General features: G+C 43.4%; 1 protein-coding gene across 1 annotated transcript; it reads right to left on the reverse strand.

Moving 5' to 3' along the window:
- Positions 1–1198: 1198 nt before the first annotated feature.
- Positions 1199–27838, reverse strand: NUFIP2 (nuclear FMR1 interacting protein 2). The gene is made up of 4 exons (XM_072639829.1): positions 26809–27838; positions 21274–22992; positions 10899–10931; positions 1199–8671 (listed from the first exon to the last, which is right to left on the reverse strand). Exons 1-4 carry the CDS (start codon positions 27158–27160, stop codon positions 8619–8621), a joined length of 2157 nt encoding a protein of 718 aa, XP_072495930.1. The 5' UTR covers positions 27161–27838; the 3' UTR covers positions 1199–8618.
- Between the last annotated feature and the right edge of the window lie 18 nt (positions 27839–27856).

Raw genomic sequence — 27856 nt, forward strand, 5'->3', positions numbered from 1 at the left:
TCCTAAACAGACAAGTTGCCATGACAACTCCCTTCCTGCCATGTTCTAGGGTAACTGGACACAAATGAGGACTGACAGATACTTCACAATAGGCTTGTCCACCTAGGACAGGGCCTGGGCACTCAAGGGCACTTCTGCCTTTCAGGCCATGTAAATGAGTGGATCTTTGAGTCCTGAAGATGGTGGCACAGTTTAACTGCCATGAGTACTAACATTACAGAAAAGAAGTGGGAGGGGTGGCATCTGCCAGTGTTTTTAAAGTCAACACACATTAAGGACCTCCAGGTGGGTTCCAAAACCACTGAAGGTACATAAGCACACATGTGATGACTGAAAAATAGCCCTCTTCTGTACACTGGGAAAGCTGTAACATTAGCTAAGAATTTCTGCTGGATTTAAGCAGGAGGAAAAACTGTTAAGTGATCACTTTACCATAACAGTTAGCCTTTCCTAAACAAAGGCTGTAAGCTACATTATCCACCCTCCCCCCGCCCCCCCAAAAGAGAAATCTTTAAAGAATGGTTTAACTAAACCAGATTAGGACATTTATACATTTTTTTTCTTAAAAAAGCAAACACACAAAACGTAAAGCTATTTAGTGCATGCAAATTGCAGCAACTTAACTGGCCCCATATTCCTACACTAAGTAACAAGGGCAATTGTCCCGGGACAAACTTCCCCAAACAGTTTTGTGCTTCTGCAAACATCCAGACATTTTGGGTGGGTGTAGCAGCTAAACTCATCTCAAAGTCCACTTCCTCTATTTGAACACTTGACCAAAACTATGTTAAAACAACGTGAAAATAACTCAATTCTACCTTTTAAAGAGATTCAAGTGGCCAAAGCTTCTGTGGAACTGTCCTTTCATTCCAACTTAGTCCACATCCCTTCTTTTGATTCAAGAATCACCAAGTGGTGTAATTCGTAATAAAGGAAGCAGTAGCATGGGAGTAGGGGTGGAGGTGGGAAAGTTATTCAAATCTCCCCAACAAAATGACATTTAATGTACCTCAGTCAAGCTCTCCTTTCCAAAGTGGGTCTGCTGTTAGGGGTACTCCTTCTTCCTGTCGCTGCAATTTGGTGCTAGCCCAGAACTTCGACCTTAAGATACAGCCTCCCTCAGAGAGGGCAAAGCTAAGAGCAGTATGGGAGAATAAGAGGGACTGCTGATGTCACTTCTGGTAATGAGACACAAAACTTTCAAAACATGTGCATAGCTTTATTCATCTGCTTAGAACTGACCTTTTCATGGAGCTTCAGCAAAACCCAAGTGTGCAAAATGCATTTCTAAGAAGTAATGAGAGCAAAGCTTTCACATTCACACCGGCACAAATACAAGTCACACTAGGGAGAGCGACTCTGGAGACGTGATGGGAAAAGGAACAAACAAGAATTGCACAGTTCATCATTTCCAGACAATGGTTGCAGACAAGCATTTTTCTTTATTTTTGTTTTTATTTAATAATAAGCAAGGTGCTGTATTTTAACAAAAACTTTTAAATTGGAGAGAGCTGATAGCGCTCTAGCAGCTCCCACAGAATTCCAGAGCAAGGTTGGCTCCATCCCTCCCAGGGTTTTGCAAACAAAGCATTTTAGAACCCCTTTGGTTAAAGGGGAAGGGAGAACATTGAAAAGGAACACAAGAAATGTTGTCACATGACTCAAGGAAGGTGCTAAAAGCCAGCAGGTAGTGGGAAGAGAAGGACCAGAAGAGAGGACTCTTGTGACTCCTCACAACCTACAGAACAGCCACTAACACATTAAGAGTAAAATAGAAATTGCCCCAGTTCTAAAGCAGTTCCAGTTCGTGACAGGACCGATAACCACAGAGATCAAAGGGTGAGCTCATCATTCAGCATGAAATGGCAAGAACGTGGACCTCAGAAACTACTAAAAGATCTAATTTTTTTCTTAAAAAAATACACATGCAAGGCACATTGATATAAAAATATAAAACTCTGGCTAAAGAAAATGTACTGAATAAGCAGGCAGATTTTTGTCTCTGTAGTATTTACATACCATGGGCAAAATTTAAATTTTGTTCTCAAAAAATCTGACTAGCTAAGGCTAGGCTACACATTCCTCTAAACCCCAATTTAAAGGGTAAAGGAAGTGATTTCTTACCCTATTTGGTGTTTTCTTCCCTGTATTCTTTAACAATTTCCTCTACGATCCCTTATTCACTTAAAAAACTTTTCCCTTCCCTCTTGCCAAGTCCCACTTAATCTGTTTTTACCTGGGTTTACCTTTGGTCCAAGTCAACAGATACAGTGGAAGAGTCAGTCTAGGCTCTAAACAAACAAAAGCATGCATTACCAGTACCCCTTCATGGGCCAATATTTCTGGTATAGGAATGAATCTCCCTGCGGTTCCCATTTACTTTTTAAGAATTTATACATGTTCACTCACTACCTCTTTCGCAAACTCATCATAAAATGACACAGTATTGGGGACTCTCGTTTCTTACCCTCTCCCCCAAGACTACCACAGACAAATATAGGTTTCACCTGGTAATCTGAACATCCCCTGCCTCCCTCCCCCCACTCCAAAAAAAGGGACAATTTCTCTTAAACACAGACTATGGGGATATTAAGTTCTAGTTGGCTAACAGCAGCACTTAAATGATGGTTTCCCATCTATATATTCATCACATTAAGGAAAAGTCATCACCCAGGGCAAGAGAGTTCAAGGTTCTATTCCAGGAAGTCACATATCCTTTATGACTCTAAGAAGTCATTTTCCCCCTTCTGCTTTGTCTCCTGACACAGAAGGAGCTAGAGGGATAAATATAAGGGATTATTTTTTGAGAGTGAAAAGGGAACTTTTGTTAAGGCCAAAAAGCTTTACAGTAACAGGCTCATACTGTTTGTTGCCCAGTTATTTGTCCTTCATGGGTATCTCCCCCTTCTCCTCTTCTTTCCTCTTAAGAATTAGTGGCTGTGCTGCAGATAAGGGACCTAAGCAACCCAGGAAGAATCATGGCATATTGTTCATGGAAAAAAGTGCATCACATTCTTGATTTTTCAGTCACTCGTAGCAGCAGCAGGAGCTTTAACCAAGACAACATGAACACAGTTGTAAGTCCATTCTTAAATGCAGCAACACAATGAAATGTCTTCAAGGTCAAGAGAGGTTCCTCAATAAAGAATAAACAACAAACTTAGACTTTTAACAGAGGGTCAAATTAAAGAGGCATAATTCTTATTTACATATGAAAACAAACCATTTGTTAAAATACTTAATCTTTACAACACCTAGCAAAAAAAAATTAAAAATAAAATAAAAGACATAAGAATAAAGCGGAAATTCCTAAAAGCAGTATCCACTTTTGGAACCCTTATTTAGCACCTGAGGAAAGACTGTAATGGAAAGCCAACAGTTTCAGCGGCAAACTGCAAATTTTACATCAGCTTAAGGTTGGTATGTTTGTCCCGTACAATTTTCATACCAAAGAGATGCAAATGGGAATTATTTTTTGAAGTTTCTATTGTTAATAAGGCTGTAGAAAAGGGATACATACTATGATGTTACAAAATGGCTTTAGAACTCTGAACATAAAGTTTGAGGATGAAGTGTAAAAGAGGAAATATAGATCCACCAATTCCAGAACACTCGGGGACTGATTTTCCCAAGGATTTCCAGCACCTAATAGCCACATGCTCCTAGGAATACAGAAGGAATTGCTTTACTACCACTCACTAGTGGCTTGCAAGTGCATACTCTCCACAAAACCCCATCTATACTTCCTCTGGAATTCAGCTGCTATACCAGGCCCAGACAATAAGACGGCAAACAAGTCACCTGTACTATGGTGACGACAATGTTATGCAAACTCAGTTAATGCAGAGCATGAGCAGTCACTCACTTTGTCCGGGTTCATGGTTCTCACAACTTTCAGACTTATTTGTGGACAATGCACAGAAACCACTTCCCTCAGTGTTTAATAATCTTGGCATCAAGGATTAGGGCACTAGTGTGGTTGGCCTGTGCAAACTCAAACAGAAGCTGTGTTTACACTTCTAGCCTTGCTTCCTACTTTTCCCTTTCAAAGAACTCCTAAAATACCAAGATGCAAAACATCCTTCCCTAAATTAAAAGGAAAAACTGCACACTAAGGACAAGATTTTTTTTAGGACCTTTGTCCCTAATCAAGTCGCATTCTCAGCCTAACCTGATAAGATACCCTGCCTTCCCCTCCAAAAAACCTCACTATTGGCCAAAAACGTTGTCCTGCAACAGCACTAGGGTAACAGCTGTCACGAACATGGGTATAAAGGCTCTCTTCAGTAGCTGTTTACAGGGAAGGTACACGTGTGTCGTCTGAGGAAATGGACAAGTGGTCAAGCCAGAGATTCTTTGCAGAAGTCAGCTCTCCTCTTTGAAGGAGAACATGGGATTGGGGGAGGGTCTAAAAAATAAGACACCCTCACCTCCCATGTTTAGCAATGGCCAGTTAGTCTAGTCTTCTCTCCAAGGTCTCCCCTCCTTCAGGGACCTTTCAGGGTGTGATACTGTTAGAATTTCACACCAAATGCCTTTTCTGAATTTTTTTAAGTTCACAGCAATTAAAATGAGAGAAACTACTGGATAATTTCATGTGGGATAGCAGCAGGTACTACAGCTAAACCATGATAACCTGTTCTTGGCTGTTTGTGTGAAGGCTTTCCCCTGGAACTTCATTGAGGTTAGTTGTGTCTGTCACTTCATGCAATTTTTTTTTAAAAAATGGCAACTCATAAAAAGATTTAAGCTTTTGCAGATTCTCAGTGATTAGCGACTAGCTAAGCCCTCAAAACTAACACAGAAAAGAGAATAGCTTTTAGACCACCTATTTTACACAAAGACAAGATCCACAAATCAGCTGCCTTGTCTAGCATTCCTTTTTGGAAAATAAAGAGCAAGCTGATATTACCAAATATCCCAACATCCCTTCTGCGAAACCTCTTACTAGGAAAGGAGGAAAGCGAGGCTCTATCTATGTGATTAACTTCAGAGAGTCTAGGTGGGAGAGGAAGCAAAGACAAACATACCCTGTCTTTAAGGGGAATGGGGAGGAAGGAATTTACTCAAGACACTTAACAGGAAAGTGGTATGTGACAGGAGCCTACGATCAAGACAGATTTTTAAAAGAATTCTTCACCCTTAATTAGTATCTTCATAGCTATTAAAAAAATAGGTCATGAGCTCATTCTTAGTGCCATATTTCAAATACTACCTTATTTTTTTTAAAGATTAAAACCACCTGACTTTATATCATGAAAACAAATGGCACAAAATAAATACAAGTTTGTTCTCTGAATACTAATGCTTTACACACATTCTTTTACTTCTAAGTCTTCACTCTCATTTCCCTCCTTCTCACATGCGGGACACACACATACATACACACACACACACATACAGACACACACACGCACGCAAACACACTATTTTCAGTCTTTAGAACATAGGGATATCGTAATCCCTCAGACTGTATTTGGTTTTATGCTACAGTACTAATACTCTGAGTAGAAGGAAAATTCATTATACCCAACAGTAACACATTATCATTATTTAAATGTGCTAAATTAATCACAGCTGAGTTTTTAAAGTTTACACAAAATAATCAGAAAACAGATTAACTCTTAAGATTTTTTTTTTAATAAGTGCTCTGGAAGGAATTGTGTGAGGACCTAAGGAGAAACTTTTCAGACAAATAGAGAGTTAAGTGTTACCAAACCGGCACAAGGGAGGTTTATCCCAATGTCCTGCTTGTCCCTTAGCAAAAATGTCCAATAACCCCATGCCCAGAAATACTGACTTAACGTGGTAGGGGCAATAAGGTTCCTAGAAAGACAAAAGTTTCTAAATATAGAAATCTAACCATCCAAGCCAGCTAAACTTCAATGGAGGGAAACAAAAGTGAAATGTTCTGTCTATGAGGACAACTCTCTTATCAGCTGGGTGGAAGGAAAGGGAAGGCAGGCTGCTCCTTGCCCCTTTCCTAAGGTGAGTGGGGGCCCAGGGAGAAAGCAAGGGAGACAGGGGCCAACAGAGTTTGCTCATTATCTTTTGACAACTTATTTGAAAGTCCTTAGGCTAAGCAGTGTTTCCTCAATACTCATTAAGTTTTGCTTCTATATATGGAAGGTCAGATTTAAGTTAGGTTGGATAATTTTGCTTCTTAAACAAAAAGGTGTATAGAGAAAATATTCATTCAACTTCTGAACCTCACTAACCCCAGAAAAGCTACTGGGGGATGGGATGGGGATGGGGCATCATGGGCCAGAAGACTTGAAAATTGAAGGTGAGCAAAACAGACTTGGGAGAGGGAAAAAAAAAAGAATCTGGCCCTAAGGCGGCAAGTGGTTACACAAGGCAGTTGAACACACAGCAGAACTTTAAAACCAGTAAAACAAACTGGAGTCTTTTTTTTTTTTTTAAAGCAAGCTTATAATGTTTTGACTTTTTTTAACTTTTAAAAAATTTTATTAAAAAAAAAAAAAACCACAAACACAGACTTCTTCCACCTCAGTATTATGCTGCATTTTCCAGTTTGTTCAACGCTTTAAAGCTCAAGGATGCCTCTGCTCGGATTTGTACGAGAGCCTGAGGCATCCTAGCTTTTGGCAAGCAGGCAGGAGACTCCACAAAATTAAAATAGGAACACAGGCAGACTAGATGCAGGGCACATCTGTAAACATATTATACATTTGAAAATTACAACATTTGTAAAGGTGATACAGTTTACAGGTGAAATGAAACTATTCTGGAACTGGCCAACCACAAGTTTCTGAACCTGGACTGATACAATAAGTTATTTTAATATATATATTATGTATAAAAAGCTTGTTTACATAAAATGGAGTTGGTGATCCATGCTTATACTTTAAAAACCTAAGCAGGGCAGAAACCAGCAGACTTAAAGATATTTAGTTTCTCTATCCTATGTTGAATCCAACAGCTTCTTTCAGGAACTACCTTAATAAAAGCCTTAAATAATTAACAAAACCAGACAACCCATCAATGCTACAATCTCAAAACGCTGGACACATCTACACAAAAGGGGTTCAGCAAGACAAGTCACTTCATCCCCTAATGCCCCATAGGATCCAGTCTAATCTTTTTAGAAAATACCTTTCCATATAAATGCCCAGCTAACTAACCTGTATTTTAAGTGTGGGTGCTTTTTTTTTAAATTCCAGTACCTGTGATAGATCAGCAGGTCGGAGAATTTATTTTGTCACTAACATCTGGTTGATCTTATATTGGACCCTTGATTTTGAATCCCACCCCCCCCATCCCCCCAATCTAGGCAAAAACAGGATAAAGCAAAAACCGTTTTAGCATACTACACAACAAGCTGCAGTGCACAGGATGGCTGTGATAGGGAGCCAGGGCTTATGCTCTCTCTGCCATAAAGGTCTTCCAGATTTACACATTCCATTCCTTTAAAAAATTTTGCTCTAGTAATAAAATATATTTAATAGAGAGATAATTAGAAGCAAATAGCTCAGAAGTACACAGATTGCAGGAAAATAGAAAAAGCTACCTTCCAGGGGTGGGGTTTATTTCTTCCTCACTGGCTAGAAACAAATAAGGAAAACATTTTAGTTCTCAGAGGCTTTTTTTCCCTTTTTCTTTTCTTTTTAAAAACGACTTAAGAAAAAATAAGGGATAAGGAGTTTGCAGAAAAGGAACACAAATGTGTTTTTCTTAAGATTTTTGATGAAAAACAAGGAAAACCCCCAGCACATTTAGTGTTAGACAGAGCAAGTCTGGAGCACCTACAGTTGAAAAGCAGGGTATATTTTTGCTCCCACTTACAGTTAGATAAAAAAATGTGGGAACAGTATTTTTGTATGTTAAATAAATGAACCAATTGCTTGTTCTGCAACTTGTCTCAAAATGACACTCCTATGAATTCTTCAGTCGTCAAAGTCCAACGTGTCACTGTGCCGCCAGCGTTCCCCTCCCACCCCCCAAAGATGACAATTTCCCCAGCACCCCACAGGCTGTTTTACTCCGGGCAAGACATGCAAACCATTTTCTGGAAAAGGCAACCCTGCAAACTTCAAGGCGTTTCTATCCGGCATTCTCGTAGGGTTCAAAGTAAAACAAAAGACTGAAGGAGTGGGGGAAAATGTTGAATCATTCTGGGTTCCCTGTGATTAGCATATCACTAGTCACAGAACAAGAAACCAAGACCTTTAAAAGCAGAATTGCCTCTCCAGTGGGTCATTTGTTGCCCAAGTTGATGACAGCAGGAACTTTGGAACCACACTTGTGTACTGAGTCTGTATTCATTAATCACTTGCATTCACTCTTTAAAACAAAACAAAAAACTAACAAAAAGGAAAAACAAATCTACTCAGTACCGGAGATTAAATAACCATGTGTAGTCTCTGGAAATAAATTTTCTGATTCCTTAAGAAGTCTAATTACTTTCAGTTGCCTCTTTTTTTTTTTAAATAACTATATATATTTGTATATATTATCCTGTGATTCTACTTAGGCTCCTCTGCTGTACTGAAGATCTAGAAGGAGCATCAAAGCCTCGTGTCCCCATGAGCGGCTCTAATGCTGCAGAAAAGCGACAAACAGGCAGCGTGTCTGTCTGTCTGTCTGTCCTGCTGCCTTCATTGATCTGGACTATCCATGGCTTCGTCATAAGTGATTATCCTTTGGGGATCTGTGGGAGGGAAAAAAAGGTGAAATGCCACTTCAAACATGCCTCCCCACGAAAAAGAAACACCCCACCAACTTAACTGGGGTAAAAATTCTCTCAATGTGTAATCGTCGTAGTCCGTGTATTCGTCTCTTTGCTATGACATGCCATTGATTTCCTTTGAGTTCCAATGGGACTCCCAACAGTATATTCAGGAGTCCATAGATCAGTGCAAATTAAGTTAAATTTGATCACTGTGGGTACACTTACAAGTGAATCCTACATCAAAGTATATAGACACATATATATCTAAAGATAAGTTTGGCAGAACTTTTAATTCTTTTAATCATATATTGTTTCCATTCCCTTTTAATCCATGGCAACAGGAAAAAAAACCCTAAGAGTATGTTGTCTTGAGTTGGAAAGATATCCATATAGTGCGAGTGTATATGCTTATCCAACCCTCAGGCAAGTCTTGTTGTAGACAGAGGATCTAATGTTTTAGATTAGATATCAAAGCTTTCTTCGGAGAGCCTTACTTTTTTGAGGAGTATCAGGAAAGCCCCAATTTTCCTATCTTTTACAAACTGGTACTTTAGAAACCTATTTGAGCTTCAAAATATAAGCACAGGACATGATTCTCACAGGCCCTAAGTATCAATGATAAAGATGAAAATGAACTTATGAGAATCCACATTCATTCCAGACCCAATATTTGGGTCTAGTCTAGAGGTAAGTGAGAAGAAAATCAGCAGCTCCTAGGCTGGTGTGAGTCTGAAAACAAGCTTTTTACAATCAAGCCACTGTCCCCTCACCACCTGGCTAACGGATTTGGCTCAACTGCAAGGAAAATTAGCACCCATTTAAGGTAACTGAAATTATATGCTTCTCTCCAAGGAAAAGATCTACTCAGTACAGCTTCACATACATCTTAACTTTTTGCATCAACAGTAACCACAGAAATGAGGCTAAACGAACATAGAAAGGAATCCCTAAAACTCCACTGGTTCAGGTATCATCTAATGGAGAAGGGGGGGAGAAAAATATTTGGGAATGTTGAAAAGAACTAACAAGAGATTTGATATCAATCTGCTTTGTACTGATTTGCATATGGTACGTAGGGACTGGAGGGAGCACTGAGGAGGAAGCCCTTTCTGCCTCTCATTAGCACTTCCTTTAAATACAAATGAGCTAATTGTGACCTGGAATGACAGTGGAGAGTCTAGTCCTACTATAAAGTATGGGACAGGAAGAAGGGAAATAAGGAAAGAGTAAGCCCAGGGAAGAGCCTTGGAAAGACTTTTTACAATAATCGGGCACCTGCAGCAAGGATATGGAGAGCTTTCAGTCTGTCTGGCTTCTACATTCCTTTATTTTTGGCTAAAAGAACCTGCACCAAAACCTTTAACAAACTCCAACTCTGCTAAGCCCTGGTTTTCTAGGCGGAAAGGACTGTTTAGTCCTTTTTGGTGACCCCCGAGACAGGGGCCCTTGAACAAATCATTTACCCTCCCTGGAGGTCAGCTGCCTCACCTGTAAATCAGGAGGCTGGAAAGTCTTTTCCAGTATGTCTAATTTTCGGAATTTTAGAAATTGTTCTTAGGATGTTTCCAATATTATTTAAGCCTGAAATGCAGTCAATACTAGCCAAACGGTACATGAAAACTCAAAATTCAGTGTATTTCTCAATGTATTTCAATATGACATGGATTCTCATAAATTAAACTTTGCTTTCAAGAGTTCACACAGTTCACTAATATTTGGAAGGGAGGCATACAAAAGGAAAATGTTACATTTGCATTATAATGAAGTTGGTTTTTAAAAAAACCTCAATGTACACCAAGTTTCAGGGCCCAAGAAGAAAAACTAGATGTTTTAAAAAACAAAAAACCACATTATTCTCAGGAAATATAGTCAAGAAATTATACTTATACAAAGTTTGTATTCAAGTACTAACCATCTGTGGATTAGAGCCTCTAGTCTCCTGCCTACCTTTCTAGAGATTTCAGGTTTTAGCATTTCTTCCCATAGACATGCAAGAACAGAAAGGAAATGCTGGAAAAAGCACTATTTGATTGTGCCTCCTCATTCATCAGTCTGAAGCTAAGAAATTCAATAAGGTTGTGCCAATCCATTGTGGGACTATGAACTCCAACGACTGAGGGTTCAGTTTTCTTGAATCCTCCAACAATGCCCCCCCCCATACTGTTGGTATTAGTCATTTCCATGCAATATAATTCTCAGGACTTACCTTGCTTCTGCAAATTCCAAATAGATTCCATTTCTGCAAAAACAACAAGAAAAATGGTATTACTGAATGCCCCCAAGATTCAGAACAGCAATGCTTCTGATTTTCAAGGCTAAGACTTAGATCAATTTTTTATCTTATGATGTGAATAACCTTTTTTTAGACATACTAGAAAGCTCTGGCAAGCAGAGAAGGAAGGAGATCTGGAACCTAGAATTGGGGGGGGGGTGTTTTCCCCTGGCTACTTCTACTCTGTAACTCGGACCAGAGGAAGGGATATCACTGTCTTCAAGTACCTCCAAGCGCTGATTTTAGGAAGCAGCTATGTTTTTTAAACTGAAATTAAACTACTGCAACAGACTTTTTTCTTATCTGCATTCAGGATCTGGAGATGCACACCGTCTGTGATCCAACTGGCTGTCACAGTTCACCACTAAAAACCCCCAGCAGCACAATATACAGAGCAAGAATGGAATGAGTTACGGGTCATCTGTGATAAATTCACTGTTATGGAATAATATAACCAACAGCCATTTGAAAAATAATGCAAGACTATCAAAGAAGCCAGTCTTCTAAAATAAGCACCTGATAGAAGACTATTAAGATGACCAAAGGATTCTATAAAAAAGGTATAACTTGCTTGAGTGAAGTAAATAGAACCAGAGAAGACCCCACACACATACACTGCCAACAACCAGTGTGCAGCTTAGAATGACCACACCTGACCCCAAGAAGAGCTGAGAAAACACACCTCTCTGCTTTCTTTGTGAGCACGAAGCCATGGGATGGGTGCCACATGCCAAGTGAGCATTCCCCTGTCCCCAATATTTATTATAAGAGAAGACTGGGGTGGGGCAGTGGGTAGAGCTTTCAGAAATCAATAATGGAAAAACAAAGAGCATTCAAAAAAAATTAACATGAAGAAAAGTTACTTTCACTTTAATCAGATGCTTAATATAACCTAACTTTTTAAGTCTGAGGAGCAAGTTGTTAAAAACAAGTATACCTGGTAGATAAGCATGACAAAAAATGTTACACTAAGTACAATGCATGTTTTATGTTAGGGCAGTAAGTCTGTGTTTTCTTAACATGGGCATTTCACCACTAGTGAACGTTCCCACATGCTAATGACCTGTTCTCTGAAATAATATACTTAATCTGCAATACCTCAGTGTCACTGGACAGGTGTTTATTAAATACAGGGTAATCAAGTATCTTCCTATACAACAGATTTACTTTCACAGAATTTTAGAGCTAGGGTAAGCACAAAAGGGAAGCCCTATACAAGATTAATTGAAGGGAAAAATGCTACAAATAAAACTGTAACACTTTCCAGCTACTGAGGACAGAATAAAAACTATTTAAAAACTAAGCCAGAGGTTGATCCTGACAGATGAAAAGTTTCTTCTCCCTCTGCAGAATGTAATGCCCTTTTTCTTGGGGAGATTTTATGAAAAGCTCTAGCCAGTAAATCAATGTCAACTGGCTTCAAAACAATACATTAATCCTAACTAGATACATCAAGCACTTCTGAGATAGGATGGAATTTATCTGCACTAAAATTTCATAAGTTTTGTAAGAAATTACAACCAAAGAGGAAAAGCAGAATCCATCAAGAGGAACTACATCATGTCACAATACAGAGTGCCTAGACCCCAAAACAAAACAAAGATGTAAGATTATTCAGATAATTCAGTAGGAAAAAAACATCACATGGAATACCATTGTGCTATAAGAAACGAGGAAGGGGTTGGTTTGGGTAAAATAGTGAAGTGAGCAGAACCAGGAGAACTTCGTACACAGTAAAGGGCAACATTGTAATGAGGATCAACTGAGAAAGACTTGGCTACTCTGTTTAATGCAAACAATCCAAAACAATTCCAAAGGGTTCATAATAAAAAATACTATCCAACTCTGGATATCAGAGAGAACTGAGTGCAATCGAAGTATAATTTTTTACTGTTTTTCTTGCCTTTTTAGAGAAAAAATTCTTAAAGAATGCTACAAATCAGTAACAAATTTTTAAAAAGAAAAAAAAAATCAACACACCCCAGTAAAGATTTTTGTCTAAGATTATTCCAACAGTCCTCCCTGCCAAAGCCAACAACGTTTCTGCTTGAACTACTTGCCCCATCCTCAAAAAAAAAAATCTTTACTTGATTCTGACATCTCCTCAAGTCATCCTACATCTTTTCCCTTTCATAATCAAATTCCTAGAGTCACCAACAAATTAATGCAAACTTTTCTTTACCTCTCACACTTCTTAATCCCTTTGCATTTTGGTTTCTCATTCCCATTACTTCCCTAAAATTGCTCTCTCCAGTATTATCTAACATCTGTTACTAAGTAAATCCAAAGGCCTTTCTGGGTTTTCATTGGTAACCCTAACTGATGATCATAAAATTCCATGGGTTCAATAACCTCAGCAGAAGACTGCCACATTTATGTATCCAGTCCTAATCTCTCTCCCAACCTTTAATGTCTTATCATTGGCATCACCAACAGATGTTAGACATTTCCACCTGGATAATCCCACTGAAGTCTCAAACTCAACTAACCAAGTCCACAGGCCTGGAGTCATTTTTTTTGCTTTTCTTCCCTTTCTTTCATTCTTATATCCAACCAGACCCTTCTCAGTCATAAGCCAGCCTTTTTTCCACTTTGTACAACCATCTGCTTCTGCTTCAGGCCCTTGGAGCCTGCTCCGAGGCCCTGGTCATCTCAAGTGCCATCTCTCTTCTCTAACCCTCCCAAAACAACAGTTCTAAGGTACACGTCTGAACAAGGTTACTTTACTAGTCAAAAATCTTCACTGGCTCACTACCACCTGTAAGATAAAATACAAAATCTTCAGTCAGACATTGAAAGCTCTCCATCATCTGGCTCCCACCTCTCTTTATAGACATTTCTACAACCACCTCTCTCTTGGAATTTCCTGATTCTCTCAACTTCATGTGCTCTCTACTTGCAGAAGATACTTCATTTGGCTAGCTATGTATATGCTGCAAACTGTACCTCTCCTTCTCCCCTCAGAATGGAAGAGATGTTTCATTTTTGTCTTTCGTCTCCAGGACCCAGCAAAACACTTAATAAAAGGTTAGCTTAATTGAAACGCACTAGATAATTCAATTACATCTGTATAGAACATCTAAGAATACAAAATTCCCATTTCAAAAAATAGCATCATAGTTATATTTTAGTCAACAAATTCTCTAGGAATAATAAGGGGGAAAAAAGTTAACCAAAGCCCAAAGAAGCTGAGGGCTCTGCCACAAGTACAGGGTAGATCAGGGATGTGACACTGTGAAAGACCCTAGCCCTGAGAATTAAAAGGCTTAGGCAAAGCTAGGAGTAGAGATGCTGAAACTGCATGTGGTCTTTGGATCTCCAGGCAGAGATCCATTCCCAGAGAAGCAAAAGCAACCACCAGTTGGATACCTCACTTGGAAGGGAGAAGAGAGCCATGACGTAAGCAACACATTATCCAGATCCATCATGCCTCTGCATAAAACTTCTAAGTGTTGCTGGATATCCTCTTCATTAACATAATTGGTACATGTATATTTCTTTATGCTGACCAAGGGAGAGACAATAGTTATAGACTAAGAGATAGTTCTAGCTGACCGCAATCCAACCACAAAATATTATCTTGTACAACCAACCATTTCTCTGATTCCAGACTATTTCATTCTCACTTTTTGAAATAAAAGCATGTCCCTGAAAGGGTGCACAGTTTGAATTATAGTCTAAATTTGTCTTTTTTTACACACTTGATTTTGGTGTACCTGGTTTTGCTTAAAGCAGAAGTAAACATATATACCATGGGGTGGTACTGGGGGGGAATGGAGGGGAGAGCAGAGATGTATAAGTTGTTAGCCAATTTTTTTCTTTTCAGGTGTATAAAACCACCCTTTAACTCTTCTTATGTGTTTCAACTACCCAAAAACAGAAAAAGACAAAAAAATTTCGAAATCTACAAATCACTCACCAAAAAGACTATCAGAGAAAGAAATCTGAGTGTTTAGGAGTGAAGCTACATGTAGATAGCCATCTTCCACATTTCAATAATCATACAAATCAAGTCATACCAATCAATCACTTTCCTTAAGTCAAGCAGATAGATTTCTCCTAATACATAACAAAACTTGACTACAACCAAACTTGGTTCTTGAAAGTTAATGAGGATTTTCCTTGTATTTCTTTTGAGAAAAAAGTACTCATTTAAAGTATAGGGACCACTCAACCCCACTACATGCAATGAAATTACCAGTAAAAAAGCAAGCATGTCCTACAATTTGCATTCTGGAATACTAATGAAGGTCTCAGATTTGACAGCCTCCAGCTAAGAAATTAAGTCAGTGCCAGTCCAACTTTTAGCCAAGCAATAAATCAGTATTAACTGAAATAAGACACTAATTAATGAGATCCCCCTCCTCTTTGTCACTGTAGTTTCTGTGACTAGTAGCTTGTTTCCCCCATCAGCAGCCTAAAATTTTTTTCCCAGTGCTACTCTCAGCCCAGCTGCAATTTACAGTTCAATGTATTAAATCTTTAGATGTGTGCTCATTAAGTCACTCAAAACTGACTTCTAGAAACCTTAAGCTACTTAATCATGTGAAAAAATGATTATAGACCAATTTTCATTGAATGCTTATAACAGAAAGTTAACTATTTCACTTGATCAGTTGTTACTACTGGAGAAAACTTTCATTCTCCAAAAAAGAAAAAGGAGATTGTTTTTGCTTGGCTTGGGAGGTGGCAGACCCCCTCCTCCCTTTCTCCTTAGGTACCATTTAAGGGAATAAATTCAGTGGTAAAATGTGTTTTCTCTGTAACACTCACTTCCTTGAGCAACTAAATCAAACACTGTCATGGCTAAGCAGCTTTCCTAAGGTTTAAAAGGACCATCACCACTGATAAGGCAGCAATGGGAAAGAATGACATTCTCTCACAGCGGCCCCTTTCATTTCTGGGCTGCTTTCACTCCCCCAAGGCTTTATATTTTAAATTAGTTCTCATTAATCCAGACTCCACTAATTTGAAATCTGTTATTCAGAATCACAGAATGTGATCCCATGACCGCTCTCTTCCCCCTTTAAAAAAAAGTAACGTTCTACTGTAACTAAATTCTTGCAGGGAAACTTCTGAAAGTAAAGTACGCATGCAGAACACAAGGTCTTTGAGGGGCGAGCCTCCGAATCTCTAAGATGGCCTTACACTGAGGTAGTACGCGTATGGTAAATAGAGGCTGAATTAGAGCAACTCTGCTATCTGCACGAGCAGATCGATCCTTCCCATTCTGTCTCCTTGTAGGAAATGGTTAGAGTCAACTTTCAATAATCCAAAATTCTTGTGACCACAGGATTAGGATCATAGTGTGATCATAATCCAGGCAGGCAGAAAAGTATTCTGCCAAAGTAGCTGCCAAAATTTCCAGTTTATAGTAATCTTTTAAGTTTGTACTTATAAGTTTGAACATAAGTAAACTTATGCACTATAAAGTACATCCAACAAGGTTTCAGGGAAGCTGCCTTGGCTACGTTTTAAGAGCTCATTTATCCGATAACCTCGATAATGTAGTTAAGAAACCTAGTATGTTTATTTTAAGCAATTCTAACAGTTCTTTAATAGTTATCAGGTTTCCTATTTCTCAAAAGATGGCAAGTAACAAACTTGCCTGACAAATTATAGGAGTCTGACAGCAGCAAGAAGTTAAAAGCTTGTCTGGGGGGTAGATAGAAAAACTACAAAAAACAGAAACTCAAGAAGTATTGCAAGTAGTAGTCATTTAGTTTGTAGGCAGCAGTTTTATATATATGTCAGTAGCCCTCTATTCCTAAAGCTGATTTTCAGTTATCCATAAAAGGTTAAATAACATTCAGATCATTATTTAATGGCTGAAAGAAAAACACTGGTGGTTACAGAGGCAAGTGAACCTGGAATTAATTCATTTACAAAAGACAAAGAAAATGCAAAGAAAAAAGTCAAAATACATTCACACAATACACTGCATAATAATTAAACAATTTGCATACAGTGAAGACAAATGCTTTGAGATCTATTCAGAACAAACGTAACTCTCACCAGTAGACCTTCCCATTTACTATCCATAAACCCAAAAGAAGGGAGGATCAATAGCACAGAGCTAAGTAAGAGCAGTGATTCAGGACACAAGTCTCAATTCTCCCCAAGACAGGGCTGCAAACTTGGAACAAGGCTCATGTCAACGACAAGAAGCTGATTTTCAATTTCAACACCAAAAGGTGACATCGTTCCAGCTTGGTGGGAAAAAAAGAACAATCATTAAATGCCTAGCAAAACATTGTTAATTCTTAGGCTTCAGGGCCTGGTCTAAACGCACAAAAATGGATGGGAAAAAAAAAAGGTTCCTTCCATGTTCCACACCAAGCCTGCAAGAGTCAAGAGGCCCAGAGTAGCTCCCTGTCTCCTCCACTCTAGATTCCCTTTCCTGCCTCATCTATGAAGACTGCTCAGCAGTCCCATCTGTCTCAAGGAGCTGAGAACACCTTCTGCACTTCCAGTGAACAAACAGGTGAAAGGAGACAACTGGAAAAAGACAAACCAACACTCCACGGAGAAACCAAAAAGAGAGTGATGATACAAAACTCTTGGACACTGACATACGCCAGGACCCTTCCATCCTTGATCGATACCATCAATTCCCAGAATTCTTCTATTCTACAACTTGCTAGACAAAACAGCACACGGCTTAATGTACTGTCTACTCTTTTTTTCCAGTTTGTTAATGTTTCATAACTATAGAACCTACTCTACATCCCACACACTCCTAAAATGGAAATAAAATGTCTGGTCCACCTCAGAGTCAACTGGGATCCGCTCTCTGAAACTCAGTGGAGACATGACACGATTTGCCTTCAGCTGCAGTTCTACCCTCAGCAAACCTTGCACAGGTATTTTAAGAATGCCTTATTCTATCCCCTTGATAATGTGAGTTTCCCAAAACAGAAAACTTTTACTTAATGAATGACAGCTCCCCTTCTTCCCCACTATCTCCTCACTGGTCAGGGGGCAATGTGCAAAGAGCACTCAAGGAAAACTACAAGGATATTCTACTTCAAAGAAAATGGCAAAAGATATCGAATCAGTTTCCTTCATATCATTCAATTGACTGAAAGAATTTTAGTATGAAACAATATGACAAACTCAAGGAATTGTAAAACACTAAAAAATCTTAATAAATTGTTTAACTAAGTCAATAATGACACTCAAAGAGCCAATCTAAAAACAATGGGGTAAACTCTGAATGAAATTTACAACCAATTTTGTGTGCCTACGTTCTGAGAAAAGATCTGAAACAATCTAACTTCAATGAGCTGTGAGATGACCAGGAAATCAGTCAGTATAACAGGGAATTCAAAACGGCACCTTGAAGAGTCCACACAGCACCAAGCACCTGCTACCCTGGCTCCATATACCTCAGACCAACTGACAAAGGATGGCTCAGCTCTGATACTGCCACCTTCCCAGATCCCTTCTCTCACTCCTCAAAGGTGGGTGGCCTTCGGACTCCAGCACCCAGCCCAGCGTTTACTTACCAAATAAATGCCTGGTGATTTCTATTCCTCAAGTCATCTATCCAACTTCTAAAACTATCTGGAACCATGATTACTTATATCTCAAGCACTTGTTATTAAGAATAGACAGAAGTGGGTGAGGATCTGGAGGAAGATGGAGGCCCTCGTGAAGCTTTTAAGTCAGTAGCAGAGCTTCTGCATCCTCCACAATGCCTAAGACACTACATTGTCCAAAATCTCTTGACTGAAGAGCTAACATATATCCCTTGTCGACTGGTGTTGGGCACCAGAGAGAGCGAGCTATGGGACCAGGACAAGGTGTACATCCATGAACTGCACGCTACAGAAATGCAGGAGGCTGAAGAGCCCGAACATTGAGGAGGGTTGGGGTTAGGGGCAGGAGACGCAGAAAGAGAAACTAGAAGAGGTCAGAGGATGTGAAATTGGTGGGGAAGAAAGGAGCCTGCTGATGGCAGACAGGCTGAAGTGATTAATCATAAAATAAGGCTATTCTTAAGCTGTGGGAATCTGTACATATGCATGGTGGTCGGTCAGTCATGGGGTGAGGCTAGATGCTAAATTATAAGCTGAGGCAAACAAACCGAAAAAGTCAAATTACTTTTCTGTACTGATCAAGAACTTACCACCTTGACCATTCTTATTTATAAGTCAGACTCAACTCTGAATGACCTTTAGCCATTTCCGATATAAAGCAATACTGGGCCTAACATGGCTCCAGAGGATACAGTTATTAAAATGTCAGAAGGGCTTTCTTAAGATACTTTCCTAAAAGTCAATGCATCAAAATCCTTTTCATTCCACGGTGAGCTTGTTTTTTAGTGTCCTTGAGACAGACTGTCTTAGGCCCACTCAAAAGGTCAAGGAGGTGCTGAGGAAGCTTCTGCACCTCAGTCAGCCCTACATGAATCCACCACAGTAGGGAACTCACAAACCTGCCTCATGGAAGATCTATGCCCAGAATAAAAAAAAGAAAATAACGGTCAATAAAATCTAAGCCTTTAGAGAGAATCAAAAACCTATTCAACCTGATACTTGCAAGCAATATATCATCACTTTTAATTGATCTGCTGCTGCTTTCTGAAGAACGCTACAAGCACCCCTTAATTAAAGGTCTCTAAGGATATCTCATAGATGATGACAAGAAAGGCGCAGGATAGCATGCCCAGTCTTCTTTGCAACAGTGAACTACATCTTGGCAACAGTAACAAGCATGGGTGGCCACAGCAATGACATATTATGAACAGGTTAAAAAAAGATTTCTTGTTCCTAAACGCCCTGAAATACAGCCTCAGCAGGAAAGGATGTATCAGGTAGGCCCTTTTCTTACGAACAGATTAGGTCCATCACATATGCCCATGCTATTTCTTATTACCTTCCATGACAGCTCAGGGGAGGAGCAGGACAGTTAATTCGGCCAGTTCTGGTTCTAAACTTTCACCAGAATTCTACCCTCTCTTCCATCCCAACCCTTTCCTCTAACAGGTTACTGACAGAAAAAGGGCAGCTGGTATGATTTTTCACCTTCTTCTAGGTTATGGATAAGAAACCCAGCACTCCTGACAGTTCATGTCCCATGACCTCTATTCACAGTTTTCATGTCCAAAATACCCAAAGTTCTAAAGTAATGAAGTCAGTCAACTCACAAGCTCTCGATTTTACATATCTGGCATAGGACAAGACCTGCTTTCCTCATGGAAGAGATCAAGATTTTAAGCGCAGTAGTAAACTGGCAAAGAAAGAATGACCCAACCTCCAGCCTTTCTTCAAATCCCTACAATTTTCTAGACATTTTTAACAGCACTAAGTCTTCTGTTACTGACAAAAATTAATATGTGGAATTGTTAAAACAGACAATTCATCTTTGGGGTTAATACTTCAAAATACCAACTAATTCTTAATTGTATTAAAGAAGTAATAAGTGTCAAAATTGGTTCAAAGAAATGAATATTACATAGAATAAAATCATGCAGAAAACTTCAAAAATGACAGGAAATTTCTCAAAATGAAGAGCTTGGTACCAATTGAACTAGTTATTCTTCCTTTTTTTCCTTTTAATTCTTTAGTCTATTACTGTCTAAAAAGATGTCATCAGCTAAATATTTTAAATTAAGTAGGCCAGAAGAAAATTTTAGGGGTCTATAACAGGATATGAATACGTGCTTACATTTTAGGAGAGGTGAGAAGAGTTAAGGCTTAACCATTTTATTTTTGAAAGACTCAAAACTGAACAAAATTAAGGAAAAGCATTTGCCCCCGAGAGTGGTGAGGTGGACAGAGTGAAGGACCTGGAGTCAGGAAAACCTACATTCAAATCCAGCCTCAGACACTTCCTAGCTCTAGCTGTGTGACCTTGGGCAAATCACTTCACACTTTTTCTCTCAGTTTCCTCATCTGTAAAATGAGCTGGAGAAGGAAATACCAAATCACTGCAGTATCTGTGCTAAAAAATGTCCCAAATGGGATCAGGAAGAGTTGGACATGACTGAAAAACTAAGTTAACAACATCTAGGCAAGGCTGGAAAAACGTTCTCCACTAGCCTTCCAACTCTCTCCACTTGTTCCTTGACCTACCACAAAATAGAATGCAGGGCATCTCACACAGACTCTAGCAAGCAGCAGGCTCTTTAGGACATTCATTAGTTAATGCAAAAAAAAAAAAAAAAAAAGCATTCCTTACTTTTAGAAAAAAAGTATCATGGCAAGGACTTAAGGCAACTCCTCAACTACTCTACATACAGTACAATCAGAAAATCTTTGATTCACAAATAGGAGCAAGGTATTTCACAAAACAAATGAGTTACCTTTAGTGTGATATACAATAGCAGCCCTCAGGTCAAAAGAACCCCAGCTATCTTTTCTTTCTAGGCCTCTCTGGTACCTCTGTTCTTTGGCGGAGGCTAACAAAGTGTTCGTAGGAGAGGCCAGAGGATTTTCTATCTCGTAGTCCTTTGAGAGAAACACTAGAGCACCTTGACTACTGATGTCTGCTTTTTGCAGGTCACCTGTGAGACTGGGCTCCAAGGTTAAGGCTCCACCCTCACTGGCAGTCCCAGGCCTTAGAATGCCACCCAGAACTTGAGGACTAGTCCGTTTATCCAACTCATAAGCCTTGGGAAACACAGGATGTTCAGTTCCTGAGGGAATTATTTCAGCACCCTGTGAAACCAAAGTGGCAGGATATTCCCCTTGAAATGTCACTTCCATCACTTGGTGATCTGTTGCTTTCCCAATAACAGTCTCGGGACCAGCACTAGGCTCATTTATAAATGACAAACCCCACTGATTCTGGAAGATATCCCCCAGGTTTTGCTGCTCTGTCTGAGAGGGCAGATCAACCTGTGCTGTACCCAAAAGCACAGTTTGCATATTTGTAGGGTAGATAAAAAGGCTAGGCTTCATTTGTTCAACGGCTGCTGAAGTTATGCTCATGTCCTGGAGGATCGCCTCCGTCCCAGACAAGGTGGGGGTTACAGTACTAGCAGCAGTGGTGAGCAGTGGCTGATTCCCAGGAGAATACAGACTTCCCTCAGTCCCTGCCAAAACAGGACCATTAGAAAAGTTGGCGGAAGTAACTGACTTCATGGCAGACATAGGGACTTGGGACAGTCGACTTGAGGTCTGGGCCTGAGCTTCCCCAGCAGACGGTGAAGATGACAATGACAAGGGGGACACTGAGGGGCTCTGAGCTGCTTTGTTGAGGTTTTCTTTAACTTTGCTTGCATAACTTATTTTAGGAACGATTTTAGCACTGCTATTGTCCACTGGAAAAACTGGGGGAGGTTTAAATAGGGTCCACGAATCCTCTTTGGAGGCAACGGCTGTTGCATGTTTGATTTTGGGTCGATCATCAAACTTCTTGCTGCTTCCGCCAGGCTTGGCATCGGAGTTTTTCCGCTGCATGTCCCCAACTCCAAGCTTCCCACGACCAGCTCCTCCCGATCCAGCTTCATACTTCCAAATGGGCTTAGAGCCATCCCCTCGGTTTCCTTTTTGTTCACTATAATCAGGTTTGAAATTGTCAAGTCCCTGCTTGAAGTTAGGGGTGTTGGACTCGGGCTGCATTATTTTATCTTGCACTAAATTCAGGTTCTCACAGCCCTTGGCACTGTTGCGTCGGGCCTTCCGTTTCTTCGGGGTGGTGTAGCCACTCTCAGAGCCACTGCCATCATTATCGGCCCCTCTGCCTACATAGCCATTAGTAATATAACCAGAATTATTTGTTACAACACCATTTGGAATAGATACTGCATCGGCCTTGTCTATAGATTGGTTGTCTCGGGGCTTACTTTCATAAGATTTCTCATTCTTTTTGTCCATACTGGTTTTCTGAATGAAATTCTTGGTTTTAATTCCTGCTTTCCCGAAGGTACTGCCTTTCACAGTCTGCTTCGGATTTAAATTAGTGTCTATAGCTTGCTGGTTACCATTGAGGACCCTCGAAATGGGGTTGGTGGCTTCATCAGAGCCCAAACTCTTTAATATTTCTCGTTCTCCAGCATTACCATTTAATTCACCATAGCCTAGGAAGACAGAAAAAAAAGTTATTTTAATTGCAATAATATCTATATGGCAACCCTACATTTTTACTTTTCAATTATCTTTAATTAAAAAGAAATATGCCCTGGTGAATACCAAGTCCCAGTCACCAACTATGCCAGAAAGTCAATATGGCATTCTATCTGGTAAATATAAATATTACAGAAAAAAACTATCAAAGACTATTTTTTAATATACTACAATTGGCTGATTCCTCCTTCTAGCAATTTTCATCGTATAGAGAAATGATACCTCTAATTTAGAATTCTCTACAATTTATTGTTTATAAACTGTTTTATTCTTTCAAATACCTCAGTACCTTTATGGAATTCTTCCAACTCGAGAACTGGGCTGCCTACAATTGGGCTTGTCTACCACAAGTTATCTATAACTAGAATACCCATGTCAGGAAACCAGGAACTATCCATTGTCAAGACCAAAATTACAATGAAAGCTCTATGACACATAACTGCTCAAAGGTGGTCCTCAGATCTAATTCCAGTAGCTGGCTAGAGGAGGAATGGCTTTTCTAAGTTATAGTCAGTGAGGTTTTAGGTGTTTCCAGAGATCATCAAATGATGAACATGGAACTTGGAACAATTACCCATTCTCCAAATTTCATGGTAAGAAGCAGAATAGTGGTGATGCTTTGTAAAGCATTCTGAAATCACACAACTGAAGTTTTGCTGCCTTTGTATGTAGGCCACAGACAGAGACCAAGAAATATTGTGTAAAAATCAGTTTAAGGGCATCTGAAATGGGAAGAAAAAAACTCCACAATACCTCTGAAGGGCAAAATGATGGTAGAAGGCAGGAAAATAGAGGCCTTTCAGAAGATGCATACAAAGTTTTGAAACTTCAATCTTTCTGATATATAACAATCCTTAAATATCAATTTTGAGACTGTTATTAGATATTTTAAAAATAACTTCCAAAAAAGATCATTAAAAAGGCACCACTTCCCTAAAATGGCCTTGGGTGAAATCACTTAAACCACATTAGTTATCAGTAAAATAGGGAATGGGTGGTGGCTTGAACAGCAGAAGGCCCAACCTTTCAGTTCCATATCTACAGAGGATCCTAAGAACTTGTGGCCAAATTATACATACATATAAGAAGACCAAAAACTTCTTAAATTATTGCTGTTACATTCCTACTTCTGTAAAACTCCAAAGGAGCAAAGAAGGTTCCTCCTGGGCCCAGCATTCTAAGAAAAATATCTTCATCTCATCTCATAAAAAAGGCTTTGTTGTTTAAGAGAAACTTTGTTTCTATGTTTCAAAGATTTGTTTTTTTAAATTGGCATGAAAACTGAGTCTTCCAATCAGAAGCACTCAGATGTTCAACAGCTGTAACTTCTCGAGTCTTGTGCAACTTTGAAACAAGGACAAAAACTTTACAAACCTCACTATGCAAAGAGTCTCAGAGACAAAGCTTTGTGCTTTTTCAGGTCAATTAAAAGAAATCAATACATCATGTGTACCTCAAGATGAAGGGACACAATCCAAGAAAAGCTAGGCAAAGGCCCAAACATCTGACTCTTCCTAGAGGATCCTACACCGGGCCTTGGAGTTCCTAGTCCAACCTGAGACACCTAGGCCTGGTCCTTTCACACGAGACGAGACCGAAGGGACGGAGGGGCCCAACTTGGAGCACAAGCAGGCTTTGAACCCCGACTCCTGATCCACCAGGTTCTGTTTCATAGCCACTTGACCCAAAGGTAACTCAAACTGTCCCTAAGTTCAGATAATTGCTTTATGAAGCATAAGGGCCCTGGGAAAGGCCAGCGGGCACCCAGAGCAAAGTCTCACTGAAGTTCGGACAAGCCCCGCGCTGTGGCCTAACTTACGGCCTTCTACCGTTTCTCTCACTCCAGGACCCACTAGGCTAACGAGACTGCGCTTAAAGGCTTAAAGCCCCCACAAGTCATAAACTGCAGGAGAACAGCCAGCCGAGCATCACGTCCAAGCACCCTCCGCGGCCGGCTTCTCCCGAGGCCCGGCAGCTGTCCGGGCACAAAACTCCATTTTAAAACGGACTCCAGTTCTACTGGGTTCTGGAAAGGGCCGGCGGCTGCGGACGCAGGCTCGCACTGGCTCCGGGCGGCCTCCCTCGGGCGCCCCCTAGCGGGCAGCCGCCCGAGAGCGGCCTCTCCTCCCGGCTGGGGGGCCCAGCTTCCTCCAGTCCTCGCCAACGTGCGGGCACCACCTGGCAAAGTTTCACCACGAGCACTCCTGCCAGGCTCGGCGAGGTGGGGGGCGCGGCGCCCCTCGGGAGCTCCCGGTGGCCTCTCGGAAGCGCGGCCCGGGGGCATCACGCCGGGGGGAGCGTGAGGACGAGGCCGCCAGGAGGGACGACGGCCGGGCCGGGTCGACCCAGAGCGCGGCCGCTCCTCGGGAGACCGAACGCTAACAAGCGCGGCGGCTTCCCCGAGCGGCTGCTCCCGCAGACGCCGAGGGCCATTAGCTCCGTTATTACCAGGGGCTCGGCGGCCTCCGACCTTCGGGATTAAACTCCCCCCCCAAAGCACTTTCAGGGAAACCCCGGGGCCCGCGTCCCGCGCCCCCTCCCCGGCCCACGACGGGCCCCGTCTCAACCCCAGAGCCCACAAGGGCAGAAGCCGCGCGGCAGGAGCGGGGGCAGACCGGACTTAAGGCTCAAACATCCGGGAAAAGTTGCCCCCGCTCGCCCCAAGGCCTGCGCCCAAGCCCGGACACCGGATTCGGAGGTTCACATTGGCCCCCAAAAGTCTCCCCTTCCCCCTGACCCGGCCATCCACGGAAGGCCGCTCGGCCACGATCCTGGGGGGCTTTAAGAAAATAACGCCCCCAAACTGCTCTCCTCGGGCGGGGGCCGGGGCCCCGTCTCCACGCGGCCGGCACGCCGGGGGCCCGGCCCGCCAGGGGAAAGGGAGGGGACGGTGGCGGGGCCTCGCTCGGCCCTGCGGCCCCGGGCCGGGCGTTGTAACAGCCGGCGGCGCAGGCCCGCTCCCCCGAGAACACTCAGCGTGGTGTGGCGTGGCTGCCCCCCCCCGCCCCGGCCACCGCCCCTCCCGGGCCGCCGGCCCGCCTTACCTCCCCCTCCCGCCCGGCCGGCCGGCCAACCACCGCCCCTGGCGAGGAGGGAGGCCGCGGGCGGAGCCGGACCGGGCAGGGCTGGAGGCCGCGCGGCCGCCGCTCCCCGCGTGGCCCGACCCCCAACCGCTCCCGGTGCTGGGCCGCCGCCGGGGGAGCGAGGCCGGGCCGGGCCGCGGCCAGGCCGGGGGTTGGGGGAGGGAAGGGGGGGCGGGGCACGCGCCGGGCTCGCGGGCCCCCCCCCCCGCAGGGCCCCGGGGCCTGTGACAGGAATCGGCTCCCAACATGGCGGACAGGAAGCGGCCCCGCGACGAGCGGAGAACATTCCAGCCGCGCCGGCCCCGGCCCCGGCCCGGACAGCGAGGGGACAGGGCGGGCGGGGCGGCGAGGACGAGGCCGATAAAGGGACGGCTGGTCCAGGCCTCGGCCCCGCCGCGCCCCCCGCCCCCACCTCCCGGCTCAGCCCCGCCGGGTCCACAGGTGGGCCGGGGCCGGGCGGCGCCGGGGGATGCGGGGGAGGGGAGGCCTCGGCCCGGCCCCGGCCTGGCCCGGCAGCGCCCGCCCCGCGTGGAAGGGCAGCGGGCCCGAGCCGGGCGGACGGGGGCCCGGGAAGGTCACGCCGGCCGGCGGGCGGAAGCAGGGGCGGGAGCAGCGGCGCGGGAGGGTGTCCCCGAGCCCCGTGACCCCGGGCCCCCTCCCGGCCCCGCACCCCCCGCGCTCCCGGACCTGTTTTCTTCTTGGGCGCTTCCTGGTGCGGCTGCAGGGCGTGCTTGGGCTCATGTCTCAGCGGCTTGGGCTGGGCCTTGGGGCTGCTGCCGTCGGGCCCGTGCTGCAGGTACTGGTGCGGCTGCTGGTGGTGCTGGTGGTGGTGGTGGTGGTTGTGGTTGTAGTAGTAATAATGGTGGTGGTGGTGGTGGTGCGGCGGCGGCGCCGGCGCTGCCTGGGGCGGCTGCTGGGGGTGGTGGTGGTGCGGGGGGTGGTGGTGGCTGTGGCTGCTGCTGCTGTGCTGGGGCGGCTGCTGGGACTGCGGCGGCGGCGGCGGGGGCTGAGGCTGGGGCTGGCCGGGCTTCTCCTCCATTGAAAGCGGCGGGGACTCCCTGGCTGGGGCTGCGGGCTGCTGCACCGTCTCCAGACCGTCTCGGGCTGCTCTCCGGGCACACACCGTACATCTGAGTGGCTCTCGCCAGGGCCCCGGCTGACTGGGGGATTCTCGGAGATTGGCAGCCGCCCTCCAGCAATCGGCGGCCCGAGCCGGCCCGCAGGCCCCGCCCCCGGGCCCGCTCCTCCCCTTCCCCCGCCCTCTCGGCGGGCCCTCCCCGGCCGAGCGCCACTTACCCGGCGCAACCTCACAGGGCTGGGCCTCCAACGTCAGCACTATGGCTCTGCGCCGTCGGGGCCTCGGCCCGGGGCTCGGCGCCGTCCGCCAGCAGCACTTTCCACACGCCTGCCCCCGCAGCTAGCTCGCGTCCGGAGCGGCAGATTCCACGGGCCTCCCGCCCGCCCGTTCCGGGGCCGGGCCGGCGGAGCCGCGGGAGTCTGGGGCCGCGCCACCGGTTGTTTTTAAACGCCGGTCGTTCCGGAGTCCGCGGCTGCCGGGGGTCCTGGGCCCCTTCCGCCCTCGGGGCACGTGCCGCGCCCCGGCCCCACGCCCTGGGGACCGGAGACCCTCCCCGCGAGAGCCGGGGGCAGGCCCCGCCAACTTCGCCAGAAAGTCTCCCTCCGGATCCCCGGGTTCGGGGCGGGGGAGGCGTTTGTCTGGGGAGGGGGTCGTGGG

Source organism: Notamacropus eugenii, chromosome 2, assembly GCF_028372415.1.
Source record: "Notamacropus eugenii isolate mMacEug1 chromosome 2, mMacEug1.pri_v2, whole genome shotgun sequence".
NCBI lineage: Eukaryota > Metazoa > Chordata > Mammalia > Diprotodontia > Macropodidae > Notamacropus > Notamacropus eugenii.

Coding starts and splice junctions, on each gene's coding strand:
- NUFIP2 (XM_072639829.1), bottom strand. CDS start 27,160: ATGGAGGAGAAGCCCGGCCAGCCCCAGCCTCAGCCCCCGCCGCCGCCG. Junction 10,932..21,273: donor TATTGTATATCACACTAAAG/GTAACTCATTTG, acceptor TTGTTTTTGCAG/AAATGGAATCTATTTGGAAT. Junction 8,672..10,898: donor TTGGAATTTGCAGAAGCAAG/GTAAGTCCTGAG, acceptor TCCCTCCCACAG/ATCCCCAAAGGATAATCACT.